The sequence below is a fragment of the Aythya fuligula genome, chromosome Z (genome assembly GCF_009819795.1).
Source record: "Aythya fuligula isolate bAytFul2 chromosome Z, bAytFul2.pri, whole genome shotgun sequence".
NCBI lineage: Eukaryota > Metazoa > Chordata > Aves > Anseriformes > Anatidae > Aythya > Aythya fuligula.
Genome location: NC_045593.1, coordinates 54,747,715 through 54,764,507, shown reverse-complemented (window position 1 = coordinate 54,764,507; position 16,793 = coordinate 54,747,715). Strand labels below are relative to the sequence as shown.

Here is a 16,793-nt window from a genome sequence, read left to right as displayed (position 1 = left end):
ACCAGTCAGTAGCACTTCTAAAAGGGCTGGAAAAGCAGACTACAGACCTATTTTTAGCAGGGATAGTTAGAAACAGGCCAGTAAAGGGAGAATTACAGAAAAGTAAAGGGAGAATTGAAAAACAAACAAACAAAAAAAACCACCATTTGGGATGTAGGTTAGAGTCTAGACATTCTTTTCTACTCTTCACTTAATCTGTTGCTTTTCTCATTGCTCTTGCAATAAAATTGAGTAGCTTGACATGTTTAAGAACAGAGGCTGGAAGGCTGCAAAGAGATGGTATCAGTTCTTTGTCATTACAGAGAAATGAGAAACATGGGGCAGAGAGCATAGCAATCTGCTGCAAGAGTCAAGGAGATGCTCCAAAATGCAAGTGCCACATTTGAAATTTGGCAGACACAACTTCAACATGGCAACACCAGTTCTGAATCACTTAAACCTCAGCTTTTGCAATCAGAAGCAGATACAAACCATAGCTCTCAAGACCACCTCATTTCAACATTTCAAAATGCGTGCAATGAATAAGCATGAATGGAAAATATGCATTTTACACCCAGAAAAGATTCACTGTATCAGTTAAAATCAAATCTGTGTAATCAATTTTCCTATAGCCTATTCTGAAAAGCTTTCCAGCCTGTGAACAGTAAGAACAGCTGTAATGAAATGTATGAGTAATGGTTTGGGTGCAGTCTTCTCCCATACAGCAGCACTCAACCAATTGACGATGAAGTACAGAGCAAGAGAAAGGGTAAAGTCCTCATTCCCAGGTGGTGTTTTTTTTTTTTTTTTTTTCTTTAACCATTTTTATTTCTAAGAGGAATTCAGACAGAACTACTAGACTTTTTCTTCTTCCAAATGGCCATCTCATTTAAAAGCAACATTATGACTCAGCATAACCCTATATACAATGTACCTTAACTTCCCTCTTCCCAATAACTAAAAAATGTTATGTATTACCCTTAGACGATGAAGCACCTTTACTGGCCCTCATTCTGCACTACGAAACACAAAACTTCAATTTACCGTGTTCATCGCTTAAATCTTGATGATGAAATAATTTTGGTTTAGAATTTTTGTTTAACTGTGTCAGTTAGCTGTGCTGAACACAGGAATGTATAAGAAGTTGGATTTTATAATAATTGTATTTCAGTAATGCCCTGTAAGCAAAATATAACAATGTGAAAGTTCACTGAAGTCTGAACCCCTCCTAGATTCCTCACGCTAAAATTCAAGCAAGTAGAAAGGAGCAGAGTAATGAATCAGACAGTTCCTCACTGAGGACCAAAGGTGATTAACCTGTAAAATAAGTAGAGGGTTCCTGTCAACCTGAATAAAGTTTAAGTATCTTGGAAGAATCCACAGCCAAATGTCTGTCTCTGTAATTTTAAAAAATGGGCAGTCAATTTCAAGAGATATTAGGTTCCAATTAAAACAATTGTGCTCATGTTTCCCTGCTCACTTAAAATTGTATCTAAGGCTGCTGTTCAAGCAAATTTTTGTCAATAGTTTTTTGTAAATAGGAGTGGACAAATAAAACCAGAGAAACATAGTTGTCATCCAGAAAATGCTACCAAGCAGTCAATGCAGAGGAAAATTCTTCTGAAATTTAAATTCGAGAAGAGAGCGATAAAAATGTGTCCCTCAAAATTAAGTTTCTTGAATGTGCTGAAAGGAACACGTTTTTTTTCCAAGTCATTTTCTTTTTTTTTTTTTTTTTCGCTCCCTTGGAAATGTTTTCACTCTCAACTGTATATAGGAGTGCAGTCAGTCATTAAATGTCTGTACTTCAGCCTATATTGTATCATTTGCCTTAGAACTGTAAAAAGCCAACCAGGTTTCAAACACACAAAACATACCACAAGCCTTTGATTTCTAAGGATGCAGACCACGTATGTAAAAAAAAAAACCTGAGGTGTCCCAAAGGAAAAGTCAGAAAGTGAAATACCTGCTTTCATAAAGAATAAATCTAATGGGACTTAAGACTGCTCCAAAGTTGCAACTGAAATACAACTGCAACTACAAATAATACATAGCCTTCCTGATCCATAACTGATCCTGGCTTCTGGCTTAAAAAAAAATACAGTAACTGAATATATGTGAATATGCATACACAATCTTTCATCAGCAAAGTCGCTGACAGTGTTAGAACATGGACCAATTTGCAACTTGTGTTCACAAGTCTCTAACCCCCAGGCTCTTGGGCCGGCTCAGCAGTGGAAAACTGCATCTAAAACCCTGTTCAGGTGGCACTGAAATCCCATTTTTTTTCTTTTCAGATGTTGCTGATTTTTGACACTGATTTTTGACATTCTCAAATCTGATTTGAGAACTGCACTTCATTACTGTACAGAATGTAACAGTCATTGGTCATCTGCATTCATTTATTTCTGCCCTAGTGAAAACTGCCACCTGAACAGGGATGAGAGAACACGGCAAGTTTTGTTCTTATGCTGGGTCTCTGCTCATCTCGTACTTGGTGCATGGAAGGGGGATGACCAGAAATACAACACTACCAATACATCCCATGTTTGCACATACACCAAATGTCATGCATATCTCAAAATACAGAAGTTCAGACATGCTGCAAAAAATGTGTTAAAACTCTAAATGCTCTCTAAATGATAATAAATCATGTAGCATTCACTGACAACAAATCAAAGCAGAGTAAAATGTTTTCTCTTTTGTGCTTACACGTCAAGTTTCAGAATAACACTTTTGTCAGTGTCTGAAGTCCAATGGAAAGCATATTCCACTGAAATCAGATAGAAAAGATACCATTTAAAGAATTGGTAAAGTAAGTACTGCCTTCCAAAGGTTCATAATAAATAACAGAGCAGGAACATGCAGACTTTTAAGCCAAGATTTGTTTCTAGATTCATATGTGGAAAGTAAAGCTAAAGAAAAATCAAGAACAACCCTGGATGACTTTCCCTACAACTGAGGTCTTTTTGGCTAAACAACTGTTAATTTATCGTAAGGAACATAGGTATTGTCAGAAAATATTATTTACAGAATGATTATCAGATTGATTACATAAAATACAGATGAAAATATACACCTTCAGATTTGAAATAATCCAAACAGACTCACTACTGATAACTAAAGCACTTTGAATAAGGTGACAGGCACGAAACATCAAAACAGAATCACAAAACTACTGAAAATAACAAATAGGGGAATGAAGAGGATAAAGCAGAGATCAGCAGAAGTGGAATGATTTAGAATTGATACTAGTGTACCAGAGATCATGGAACTTCATTAAAATTCCATTTCACCATATATAAAACTGAAAAATCTTTATCCCCAGACCATGATTTCTTCAAGTACTGAGCAGCTGTTTTCTTAATGCATCTATGTAATGCTTTGTACTCCACATCTTACAAAATACATCACCACATTTAAGTGCATGATTGCAAATTGTGCTGAAATCATGGAAAAGCACTTCATAAATCATAGGTGAAAAGGTGAAATCACAACAATGCAACTCCAGTTCTTGGAAGTAGTTCAACAAAAGACGAACTTTTAGAAAAGGGACTTGGACCCCTGGTTTTCGAACTCTGACCATGCATCACTTAATTCCATGAAGATCATTTTGGCATATTGCTCGTAAGGTTGTCCTGTGGCCTGAAAACAAACAAGATGTTAAAAACATAAAAGCACTTGGAACTGTGTGCCTTGGGAAACATCTTCAACTTTTTTGCTTGTTAACATAGTGAACAACATTAGACTACTGTGAGCAACATTTTGCAGGCACACAGCATTGCTGCCTCCAACAGATTTTGCCATAAATATTTTAAACAAAGCCAAAGCCTTGGTTTCTTTATGTTATTTCAAACTTCAGTGCAATTTGTAAGTTACTGAAACTTAGAAACTATTTTTGAAAAGAAGAGCTTGGAAAACCTTTCAGCTAATAGCTCTAAAAACTAAATCCAGTCATTTCTGCAGTTGCTTCACAACAGTCCTCATAGGAATATAAAATAATGCTGACTGCAAGTGATTTTAAGTTTCAACATTAACTACACATTCCTGACCGTGCATTTACCTCCACGCTCAAAGGAAGGGAGATGACCAAAGAAGATTCCTTGCCTTGTCACAGCAGCCCTACCTCTGGGTCAGTCCAACCCCCATGGTTAGTAAGGACCCAGTCCCACATTATGGGATGGCCATTGCAACAGGCTCTTTCTAAAAGGAAAGGGAAGCTTCAAAGGCACCTGCCAATGTCACTCCCTTTCTACTGCTTGGCTTTTGCCAGCTGTAGCACTTCAAGGATTTGTGTACTGCTTTAACTCAGGGTCATAGAAGAGAAATTAAAGCTGAAGAGGAAAATGATTCAAAAAAGCTTGTATTCTGACATTGAGCAGTTAAGTGGCTCACAGAAAACACCAAGAAACTAACACAAAGTTGAAGTAAACCACACTGCCAAGAACAGGAAAGAACAGGGGGGAGAAAAAAATTGATGTCTTATTTCTCTGTTATGGCTGCAACAAAACAAAGGACTTGAACAACTGCTCACTGAACTACCAGCAAAAATAAGCTTGAAAATTTAAACTAGGTATATTCAACACTTATCTTTATACCTAAAACACAGCCTAGAGCACCGACTCAGAAAAAGATGCTACCTTCATATACTTGGAGACTAACAGAAACAGCAAGAGAACGCATAGGATATTTAAAAAGCAGTGGAATGCTGTGTTCATTGCATTTTTTTCAACAGCTGAGTAATCTCTTGTAAAGGAGGTTCAACAGGTTCTTCCCCGCCAGTTTTGCTGTGGCAGTCTTAGTTGTCATATACTGGTGAATAGCCCTGAAAGTCCTAAAGACTCAGCTGGTAGAAACAAAGTTAGCACTGAGTATGCCACAATGCAATCAGAACACAGCATAACCAAAAATGTAGTCATTAGTGACATTCAGGGGATCTTATTTGATAACGTTGATTTGCTGAGTCCTGTGCTATGTCAGAGTGACAAGAAAAATCCTGCAGTACCTGGATGTAGTAAGGCATCAAATTCAGAAGACAATGGAAGAGAAGTAAAGAGCACCTAGGATCCTGATCAAGAGCCAACACTGTATCATCTGTCAGAGACATGCCCAGTACAGTAAAACCAGTTTCTATTACTTCTGTCTGAAGGAGAGAACATTAGAGGAATACACTCACCTTATCTGGATGAACTACCAGCACTGCTTTCCTGTAGTATTTCTTCACTTGTTCGGGTGTTACTAGATCTGCTATGCTAACAGGTTTCCACTTATTTTCCCCTTCCCAAAGCACTGTATGAAGAGTTGATATTAATGCTCTGATATTTCTCTCCTTTCCTTCAATCCATTCAAGAATCTGGGAAAAACAGAATGCATAAGAACTGAATGCAACAGTGCAAGCATTCTCTGTACAAAGTCTGAACTCTCACTCTTTCTGTACAAGATTGGGACCCAAGTACAATTGTCTTGCTGTATTGATCTCCCAGGTCCAGTTGTCTTACACTACATTCTTCTTTCTTGCATCCAATACCATTATCAATCAAAAGCTGTATTTTGCATCTGTCCCTAGACAATAGCTCATTGTTATTGATTTACTACAGAAATTCTGTCATTGGAAAAGACATTGATGAGTTAGTTACGTATTACAAAACCCTGTACAATTCATGACAAGAGAATAGAAAATAGTACTTAAAAACATCTGTTACAATTACATTAACTCCTTCTCAGGGTACAACATTAATTTCTTCACTAAGATTCTCACCTGAGTTATATACAGAAGTTTCAGGTCTCGTATGCTAATAGTTTGCTTAAGCAATTTGCAAAAAAAACAAAGCATTCTTTCAGATATCTCCATGAAACTTACTTAGAATAGCTGTCCATTTCATTGACTTTGTAACAGTAATATTCAAATATATAAATGTATTAATATTTTGTTATCATCAATACACCAAGAAAATCTGAACAGCTGATCAGATAAGACTCCTAGTTATACAGCCCATCTCTAGAACTACTTCTTTTCATAATTTCTTAGGACAGCAACAGAACCAGCTAACATGTAAATGCAAGTGGTCACCCTATCTATTCTCACTTGTCTGTTCTTTAAGGATAGTTGCACTATCAGCTTAATCCATCTTTAGAATCATAGAATCATAGAATATCCTGAGTTGGAAGGGACTCTTAAGGATCTTCAAGTCCAACTCTTGACACCGCACAGGTCTACCCAAAAGTTCAGACCATGTGCCTAAGTGCACAGTCCAATCTCTTCTTAAATTCAGACAGGCTCGGTGCAGTGACCACTTCCCTGGGGAGCCTGTTCCAGTGTGCAACCACCCTCTCTGTGAAGAACCCCCTCCTGACTTCCAGCCTAAATTTCCCCTGCCTCAGCTTAACCCCGTTCCCGCGGGTTCTGTCACTGGTGTTAATGGAGAAAAGGTCTCCTGCCTCTCGACACCCCCTTACGAGGAAGTTGTAGACTGTGATGAGGTCTCCCCTCAGCCTCCTCTTCTCCAGGCTGAACAGGCCCAGTGACCTCAGCCGTTCCTCGTACGTCTTCCCCTCCAGGCCTTTCACCATCTTCGTAGCCCTCCTCTGGACACTCTCCAACAGTTTCATGTCCTTTTTATACTGTGGTGCCCAGAACTGCACACAGTACTCGAGGTGAGGCCGCACCAGCGCAGAGGAGAGCGGGACAATCACCTCCCTTGACCTACTAGCGATGCCGTGCTTGACGCACCCCAGGACACGGTTGGCCCTCCTGGCTGCCAGGGCACACTGCTGGCTCATATTCAACTTGCTGTCTACCACGACCCCCAGATCCCTCTCTTCTAGGCTGCTCTCCAGCGTCTCATCGCCCAGTCTGTACGTGCAGCCAGGGTTTCCCCGTCCCAGGTGCAGGACCCGGCACTTGCTCTTATTGAACTTCATGCGGTTGGTGATCGCCCAGCTCTCCAACCTGTCCAGATCCCTCTGCAAGGCCTTTACGCCCTCATTCGAGTCCACAACTCCTCCAAGTTTGGTGTTATCAGCAAACTTGCTCAAAATACCTTCTATTCCTATTCTTTTACTAAGGAGACATTTTGGAACTCTACAAATTAAGAACAATTTTGGCTTCAGAAAGTCTATTTTAGCAAGGTACATTCTTAAATTTTCCGTGCTCAGCTAATAGAAATAGGAACTTGCATTCCTTCCACACACTTTGTGTTCTTGTCCCTGCTGCTTCATCACTAGCTAACTCTTGTTCGTGCTAATTAACTTCATGGTAGTATGATAGTCATTTTAATTTAAATACAAATAAAACTTCATTTATCTGCTTTATCAGTTTTTTATTGTACGATTTTGCTTTGTTATTGGTAGTTCAAAGCATATGCTCAGATTTGCATTTGAATCAAAATCTGTCAAACCAACCTTCAGTTTCAAGGGGTCCATATCTTTAGACATTTCTTGCTTTCTCATCTCAGCAATAGTTTTTGGTCCCTTTTTATCAGATTTAGCCGAAAACCCTTGATTAGATAAGAGATCCTCAAAGTCATTTGCTGAAACTTTTGGCTTCTGACCTATGAAAGGAAAAAAACATTAAAGTTATATGGGAGAACGCATTAACTGGAGAAATGTACTGCATGCACTTAGCTACACCTGCATGACTTTACTCTTCAGCAGCTAGATAGACTCCACAAGAGTAACAAAAGGACAAACGAAATGGGTCATTGGCAAGTTTTCAGTCTAGAAGAATAGAACCTCACACATACTCATGACTAAATGTCCTCTTTTTTTTCTAAAGAGGAGTAGATATGAGGAAGTACACATCTAGCTATTCATGATTTTGGAAATTGTTTCATTTTTCCACTATAGAGTAATTCTAACTGCTGTACAACAGCTTTTCAGATGACTGAATATTTAATGGTCTAGTCAGAAATGTTCTGTACATTTAAGTATGTTGAAATTTATGCAGAATAACAAAGGAAAAAAATATCAACAAGAACAGTTACAGAACTGTTATGAAACCCACGAATTTTGGAGAACTGCAGAACAATTGAAGTTGGATGAGACCACTGGATGTCATCTAGTCCAATCCACACCACTTCAGATTAAATGAAGTCCTTGTTCAATACCATTGAAAGGGAGGCATTATCCCGATACCTATAAATCAGGATTTTCCTTCCCCTTCCCCTCTTCCAAAAGGCTAACACAGACAGATGACACATCCATCATAAGGGACTGCTTCCAAGAATGAATCTGTCTGCTCCTTACCCCAACTCTGCTCTTTGAAACAGTGATTTGCAGTACGTTTAAGTTCATCAATTTTCCTTAAGACTAGCTGTTCCTCTTTAGCTAGGGAAAGGGCTGCATCCTTTTGCCTGTTGAGTAATGTTATTAACCAACCTCTCTTCCCTGCATTCATGCAAATTTACCTTTTGAATTCAATGATAGAAAGCCAGTACCCATTTGGATGAGAGACTATAGCCCTGAGACTTTATACCCAAACATGCAAATGGGCCATGGTCAGGTTGTCTGTGATATTCTAGTGCAGCGTTACAACAGCAGGACACTAGATTTGCCAAACTCTCTTCTACTTTATACTAAATGTAAACAAATAAAAAGACAAAGGTAAAAGAGTTTGAGGCTAACAGCACACCTAACTTCACACAGGCCATTATAAGTAATGCCCTCAGAAAACTTACCAAAGCTTGGGGTTCTGACTCCTCTTTCTTCTCGTCCGCCAATAACACCAAAGTTCCCGCTATAATTGGGTTTAGCTGTAGTGCTGGGTTTAGTCTGGGAGTGCCACAAAGTACTTTGTGGTTTTGTAGATTTCTGCCACTGATTTCCTGACTTCTGAGATGGAGCAGCCTTCTGACCAAACCCGCTACCAGAGAATCCACTCGTGGAGGAGCCTAACAATAAATAACAAATTAGTTGTTCAGCTCAATATCTCACTTGCAAGTAAGAAACTTTGACCTTAACATTTAACTACACAGTTTACAGTATAGTTTCTCACTATACAAGAGAAAGCATAAAAAAACGCTGGTCTCGTTAGCAACTTGCATAACAGTAGCCACGGCCATGACAAAAGCTCTTCCAGCCTTACTTCAAGTTCTCAGCTGTCAATTTTTAGCAGAAGCATTCACTCATCTGATCAGACAGGCAAATGTATTTGCCAAAAAATAGTTCAGTGACAGCAGTTATGCCTACCAATTTACTACATTTCAACATCTGTTAATGGGTACCAGAGGACATTAAAAGCTAATTATGATCAAGAAAATGTGATATATTGAGAATACTTTCAAATGAATGCTTTCTAAGTTTCCTCTTTAGTGATTTCATGGACTATTATTTAAGAAAACTCAGAAGATAACGCTATAGTAATCAGCATATGTTATGCAGCACAGGAAAAAAATACTGGTCATTACAATATCTCCTGAAAACTTCACAGCACAATCCATAGGCCTGTTTTAACAGTACAACATTGTCTTGATTATTTAGATCCCATTTCCCTTCACTTAGCTGGTATAGATACAGCTGCTTAGCAGCCTCACCAGCTACAATCCTTGGGAAGAAAATCCAGGACATTTTTCCATTCTACAAATACTCACTACAAACAAATTAAGCACAATAAAGCTCCAACCTTTTAAATTCATTATTCAGCTTTTTGTCTCACTAATGAGAATAAACTTGAATTTTATTCTAAGCCAACCCACCATTAGACTACCCTTGTCTGACCTTGGAGACATTTCTAGAACTCAGTTCCCCTGAGAAGTTAGAGCATAAGATGTCTTGGCATATATCAATAAGAAGAAAAAATAGCATGATGGCTGAATTTAGATGCATCTAGATTTTTTGTAAGGGAAACGATTCACACCACACTTATGGCAACCTAAAGCAGAATAAGACCTCTTCATCTTGGAACAATTCCCTAAAAATGACAAAAATTCAACACTAGCGTCACTATATGGATGGTTACACAACTGAAGTCAGACAGGAACTTTGAAGTTTAATATGAATGAAATACTGACACTTCAAATATGGAAAGACTTCTTTTATTACTTGGTTTTGAATGACAAACTTATAATTCTGTCTCATTAGTTGAAGAAAGGTGAATTAATATTTATAACTCCACTTATTTTCTTACCCAGCTGCTGATCATTAGAAATTAACTTTCAGTTCAAACATTTCAGGCCAGTTTAGACTTACCTGATCTTGTTTCTATCTTTCTATTCCTTTATTTGTCCTAAAAACTCAGGAGGGAAAAAAAAAAAAAAAAAAAAAAAAGCTTGTCTGGCTAGGCTCAGCAATATAAACTCAGTTTTCTCTTTCAAAACTAGTTCCCTACATTTCTGTTCTTCTGGTAACATTTTAGTAGCTGCTGTGCATACTAACAGCTTACATAAAGAATGGATCCCTAAGGCTATGTGCAAGATAGCTTGCTATACCTCTCAATACCTCACCTGGTAAAACCTAGTATTGCAATACATCACCTGAGAGAACTCCCTCTGCAAGAAGTGCTCCATTACAGAACTGCTTTGAGTAGTCCCAATCTTTAACTTGTGAAATTTACAGAAAAATCCCTGCTACCTAGGTACATTAATTACCTTGTAGAGTAAGAAATAATCTTATTGTACTACTCTCTTTCACATAATTCTATATTGCTTCAGTTATGGCCTACCAATTTTTCCTTATAGGGCAAGCCAATGCCTCACTATCAGCACCAACTTTTCAACAGCACATTCCTACTCTCTTGTAGAAGACCATTACTAGAAACGAGAAAGTGTGACCAAACCAACTATCGCAGGTCACTGTTGGTATCTTACTATTATCTTCATGCTATTACTAGCTTCAGCTATTGTTTCCTTACTGTGATATAATATTCCCAATTAAGGAGTGTTCACTCTCATAACATACAAGTCATTATTCCAGAAGTGTTAAGCCCAAAAACTCCTACAGAAAGACAGTACTAAGTCTAAACTGCAGTTCTTACACTTCCCTGAAGATTTATTTCAAGCCTGAGGCTAACTAGCCCAGTTACACCTGGCCACCTCCTTATGCAGTCCTTTTTTTTTTCTAATGAAAATTAAATGATTTTATGATTAGACTTCCAGTTAAGTTGGAAAGCACCTTTAAGATCATATAGTCCACCTAGCACTGTCAGGTCTACCACTAAACCGTGTCCCTAAGCACCACATCTACACATCTCTTAAATACCTCCAGGGATGGTGATTCAACTGCCTTCCTGGGCAGGTTGTTCGAATGCTTCACAACCCTTTGAGTGAAGAAATTTTTTCTTAATATCCAGTGCAAACCTCTGGCACAACTTGAGGCCATTTTGTCTTATCCTGTCACTTGCTGCTTGGGAGAAGAGAGTAGCCTCCCCCTTCCCCCAACTACAACCTTCTTTGAGGTAGTCAAAGAATGATGAGGTCTTCCCCAAGCATTCTTTCTCAAGGCCAAACAGTCCCAATTCCCTCAACTGCTCCCCAGACTTGTTGTCTAGACCCTTCACCAGATTCATCGCCCTAAAAGGAGTTGATCTGAATCCTAAAATCACTACAATTCCCTCTACTCATTCAGCGTACAATCATACCTGCGTCTCCAAGTCTAACATGAAATGAGTTTACTCACCCTGCCTATAGTGTTAAAAAGTCCATATTTACCTGAACTATTGAACTAGAATAATTCTGTAAATTGTTTCCTGCACAGCAGCTTTATTGGCACCACTTCAATACCAGTATTTTGCAAGGCAGCAGAGAAGCCAGCATTGTATATCACCTTGCATTTAAATAAGGTAATTTCACCAAGAGGTTATTCAATTCAATATATAACACTAACTGCCAAGGCAACAGAAGCTTCTGTCAGCTTCAAGCTAAGGTAAAAGCATATTTTTCTGCAACTCAGTAGCTATAGGCAGTTCCAAATTGCTCTTCTTAGACTCTTGGCAGCTAGTCACATTTAACAGCAGCCAATTGGCCATAAGCTGTGGCAGCGTGGTACTGAAAAGAAAGGTCTTTTCCCTGCTCTTATTTTTTCTGCTGTTTGTGAAAACACCTGAGTTTGGGTGAATGTAACATCTTGGGACAACTGTTACTCTGGGATGTGTCCCATCTTACATAGCCATCTTGTTCACACAACTGCAAGTTGGCAAATCTTTATAATACTGATGGAATTGGTGTAGGAGTATTTACAGCAAGCACAAATCAGACCCAGACGTGACAAATTTGAGTAGCAGAACTATACAAACCTACTTATTTCTAAGAAAAGTACTGAACTGACAGTTCTTTTTTACCCTTTATTTTGGGCCTAATCAAGAATTTAATTTGGCTTCCTATTTTATATCTTTCACACTACCGTATCAAGCAAAAATATATTAGAAACCCTATGATAAGTTACTGGAGCAGAGACAAATACTTTCTCTTAACTTCTCAACTAGAAGTCTCAAGAATTAAGCGTGTAAAACATTTCTAAATCACAGCTGAAGTCACCTTCTTAAACATAATTGTGCATATTTCACACAATCTCTATAAAGGTACGATTGTTTCTTGTTACACATCTGCTCACAGCAACTGCCTGAAGCTGGCTGTTACCATTTAAAAGAAAACTTTACATAAGCTACCATTCACACTTACTGGAACAATAAGCAAATCAGAAACCAGAGAAGCATTAAGTTCAGACAAGGCCTTACCTGGAAGACCAGATCCAAGATTGGCAAGATCAGCAAAAGGGTCCACATTCTGAGACTTAGCCTGGTTTAAGGCTGGACCTGAAGACGCACTGGGCTGACTTCCTGTGGTAAGAACTGGACTTGTTTAATATGAAAACACATCATGTACTTGGCTTATTTAGAAACTGAGAAAATTAATAGAAATGTAATTTCCAGGTAAGCCTCTCTAGTATTCTGCTAGATGACATCTTTTACCAGAACAAGAATCACCATTACTATAGGCAACTGACACTATTTAGTTCCTATACATTGAACTTATTCTGAAAAACTACTCAAGTGCCTTAAAGAGGCCCTTTAAGCACAAGAGCATAGAGTCCTTTAAGCAACAAAGCAAAAGGCAGGCAGACATGTTCAGCAGTTTCAGGTGACTGAACTGACCAGGTCCGGAGTATTTCTTATCTCCTCTAATGGGAGACTTTTTTCATCATACCTTCAACAGCAGACTTCGTTTGTGCTGATGGTGTATAGACAGGTCTGGAAGAATCTACCCAAAAATCCCATCCACCTAAAAGATCTGGGTAGCTTGTAGAAGATGACATTTTACTTGTCTCTAATTCCAATTTCCCTACAAAAGAAAAAAAATCCATGATTATTCTTTTAAGAAAACTACCACAATAACAAGTCTTTTGCCAGTACTGCTACAGCTTTACCACATTGTCAGCTGGCCTACTACATGGGTTGCTTAGGTATCTCCATAGTAGTAACGTGCTCTTAAATGGGAATCAGAAGGGTTTTCACACCAAATCCTTTCATTTGTATTTCAAACATCCCACATATTTCAGAGAATTTAGTCCAAAGGTAACGCTATGACTTTAACAGCTTAGGTCTCATAGGCTGAAGAAATGTCTAATGGATGGCTTCAGAGCATGCTCCTGTTCCTGCTGATGCAGCAGGTAACCAGAAAGCAGTAGTGTATTTGCCTCTCGGTGCTCAGAACCCCAGCTATCTGCTATATAGCAATGCTACTGGTTACAGAAGTACCTAAGTGCCTATTCATCAGTTCAGAAATTTTACATACTATATGCCATTCCCAAAATGTTAATTGGGCCTGAAATTAATAATTAGTATTAATATTTAAGTTAGAAAAAAAATTGGCTTATGATCTCTGCAGTTATATGTTTTCCACATGGAGATGAGACAGTTTACAACCACTTATTGAATTAAATTTTCCTGTGATAAAACCACAATGAAAGAAATAACTACACATTAAGCTTTCTTTATGTAACTTCTCATCTGTAGATCACAAAGAACAACGAAATTTATTGTAAACCAAAAGGCTGGTTTATTATGATGCAAATTTTCCAAGCTCATTTCGAGACCAACTGAGAGCACAATCACCACAGAAAACAGCTCCTCCTCAGAAGACGACTACACTGGTCACTCAATTTTCTTTTGATCACATTTCATGCCTCCTGCTATTTTTTGATCAGATCAGTACATCCTCACATGGGGAAATACATTCCTGCCCAGACTTCCATCAAAGATGACCTGCTTCCACACCTAAACAAACCAATTCTGTTCTCAGAAACGCTCACTAAACATTTATTTAGTGAGGAAGAATACACACTCTTTCATCTGCAGAAAATTTTGTAAGCGTGGCCACTTAAGACTTAAAAGCAGGTGATCTGTTCTTAAGTAAATGCTAATCCCGTGTCCTAGCTTCTCTCTCAAGCAACTGAAAGTTTTCACAGAAAATTAGATTTCCTCCCAAAACAGTTTTAGTAGAACTGATCTATATATTTTTATATTATGGGCCAGAATGCCTTAACAGACCACACATTGTTTAAAAAGTATATTTTCTATAAATTAAGTTTATATTTTAAAACTCCAGTAAATTTCAAGCACCCTTGAGAAATAAGTCTAAAATTTTAGTTCTTGAATTAGTGTTCACTGAAGAGCATTCCTCCTTATGTCTATAGAGGTTAGTAATTGTTTACTACCAAAGGAAAGCCTATCCATTGCTTCAGAATTTGATTTGACACTCGCTACTTCTCCAAAAATAGATTCACCGTATCTTGTCACTGCAGCTTGTTTTAAATGAGCACTGACATTACCAATTTATTTTTAATGAGTTTTAAATTGTTCCTCACTTTAATGACCTGATGTTTGCACTTTCTTCTGTGCTCTCCACACAATTTTTCCAAATCTGTCATTTTTGAGCATGCTCTCCCCTGCAATCCTCCAATTGCTAGTTAGCATGTCTTCCCAGTCATATGCACTCCTTCATATTAAAAGCATTAGAACTACTAATATTCCTCATCTTCTTGTTAAAATTGATACTTGTGACTGGATGGAATGCTAAAGCCTCAAATACGTAATTTATTTCAGCTAAACACACAGAAGAGCTGTCATTTAAAAGGTAAACTTAAAGAAACATGAAGTGTTAACCCAGTTTCTCCACTTCCACAGTTTTTATATCTTGCATAGCAACAGTTTCAGAAACTGATAAATATTGGGAAATGCATAACTGTAGTCTGAAGAGAAAATGGGTACATTTGAAGTATATTTAGCATATATTGACAGAAACCTCTAGAAAATACATCAAAATAGTAGACAAGCTACTGCATTTACCAGGGTACATTGTCACCATAGCCAAAAGACAAAGCACAAACACTATGCACAGAAGTCAGATATATGAAAATATCTTTTTCTTCCACACTTGCTTAAATGTTACAGATAGCTGAACATACTGATGATCTCCTTGAGGTTGCAAGTAAACATTTAAAGAGCTGAAATTTTCATTTGTGCATTTTTTTTCAACTTCAATATTGTACAAAAAAGGGTTCTGTCATGTAGGGATTGGAGCATCTGTCACATGAGGAAAAGGATGAGTGTGCTGGCATTGCTTAACTAGGAGAAAAGGATTAGGGATGAAGGATCTTCTTGAAGTGTGTAAGTGTATATACTTAAGGGATGAAATAATGATGACAGACCCAGGCTCTTCTCAGCACTGTCCACTGGAAGGACAGGAGGCAGTGGGCACAAATTGAGAAACTTGTAAAGAACTGCAGTGCAAGAGAAGGACCTATGTTGGAGCAGTTCATGAAGGCCTGTATCCCATAGGAAGGACCCCATGTGGGTGAACAGCCTGAGGAAGAAGGAGCTATAGAGGGAACAGACCACAGTCCCTATTCCCCATCCCCATGTGCCAGAGTGGGGAGAAGGATGCTCAAGAGTTGGGAATGAAGGAATGACATCAAGGGAAGTGGGGTGGTGGGAACGTTTCTTTCAATAGTTTCTCACTATCCTACTTTTTTTTTTTTTAATTAACAATACATTAAATTAATCATTCCCAAGTTACTGTTTTGCCTATGACAGTAATTGCTACATGACCTTTGTCTTTATACTTCAACCCATGAGATTTTTCATCTTTTCTCCTACTGTCCCCCTGAGAAGAGGGAGCAAAAGCACCATTCTGGGTATCTGGTAATCAGCCAAGGTTGACTCACAGTCTCAGGGCACTTTCTTGTAAATGAAGGGAAATAAATCCTAGACAGTGAAGAAATTTTAGAAGTCACTGCCCTCTGAGAACGGACAGTAAGATGTTTTCAAAGTACAGCCATTGGTAGACATACAGGGGTCAAGTTTTCTGTTATTTGAAATACTGAGTTTCAATATCAAATTCTAACCATGTACACCCCCTTCGCAAATGCTGCCATCCTTCCAAGAATACCTGTCCAGGTCTGTAATGTTTTGGTTTGCATGATGTTCCCACGCTCTTGCTTTTAATAGTGATGGATAAAAAGTTAGCTCTACAAATTCGACTTTTGTGAATTTAACTATTGGCTAACACCACAAACAGCAAGACCACGTATACGCCCCTTTTCTCTGAAAATCAAATTTAAAAAGCAACACATTTGGCTCTGCCACTTTGGTTTTGTAAAAGTGTGTTTCTTTAAAGAATGAGCATGCTTAGAAGATCCATTTAGTAACACTTAAGATGTAACATGCTGAAGATGGAGACAAGGGAAGACCCAACATATTACAAAACTTTGTTTAATGGTAAATAGATTTTAGAATAAACACACGAGGAATAGGTTCACCAAGAACACTCAGAAATCAAATGAAGCAAATAGGATTAGAGTATTACATAATGTATTCCGTAAGT

At 38.2% G+C, this 16,793-nt stretch overlaps 1 protein-coding gene across 1 annotated transcript in view; it reads right to left on the bottom strand.

Annotated features, from left to right (window-relative positions):
• Positions 1-798: 798 nt before the first annotated feature.
• The window catches only part of GAK (cyclin G associated kinase), a 70,118-nt gene continuing 54,123 nt past the window's right edge, over positions 799-16,793 (bottom strand). The window contains exons 23-28 of the mRNA XM_032205458.1: positions 13,116-13,250; positions 12,647-12,748; positions 8,655-8,867; positions 7,381-7,529; positions 5,156-5,332; positions 799-3,624 (exon numbers count right to left, since the gene is read on the bottom strand). Coding sequence (XP_032061349.1) covers positions 3,523-3,624; positions 5,156-5,332; positions 7,381-7,529; positions 8,655-8,867; positions 12,647-12,748; positions 13,116-13,250 — 878 coding nt within the window. The 3' untranslated portion in view covers positions 799-3,522. The remainder of the gene's footprint in view (positions 3,625-5,155; positions 5,333-7,380; positions 7,530-8,654; positions 8,868-12,646; positions 12,749-13,115; positions 13,251-16,793) is intronic.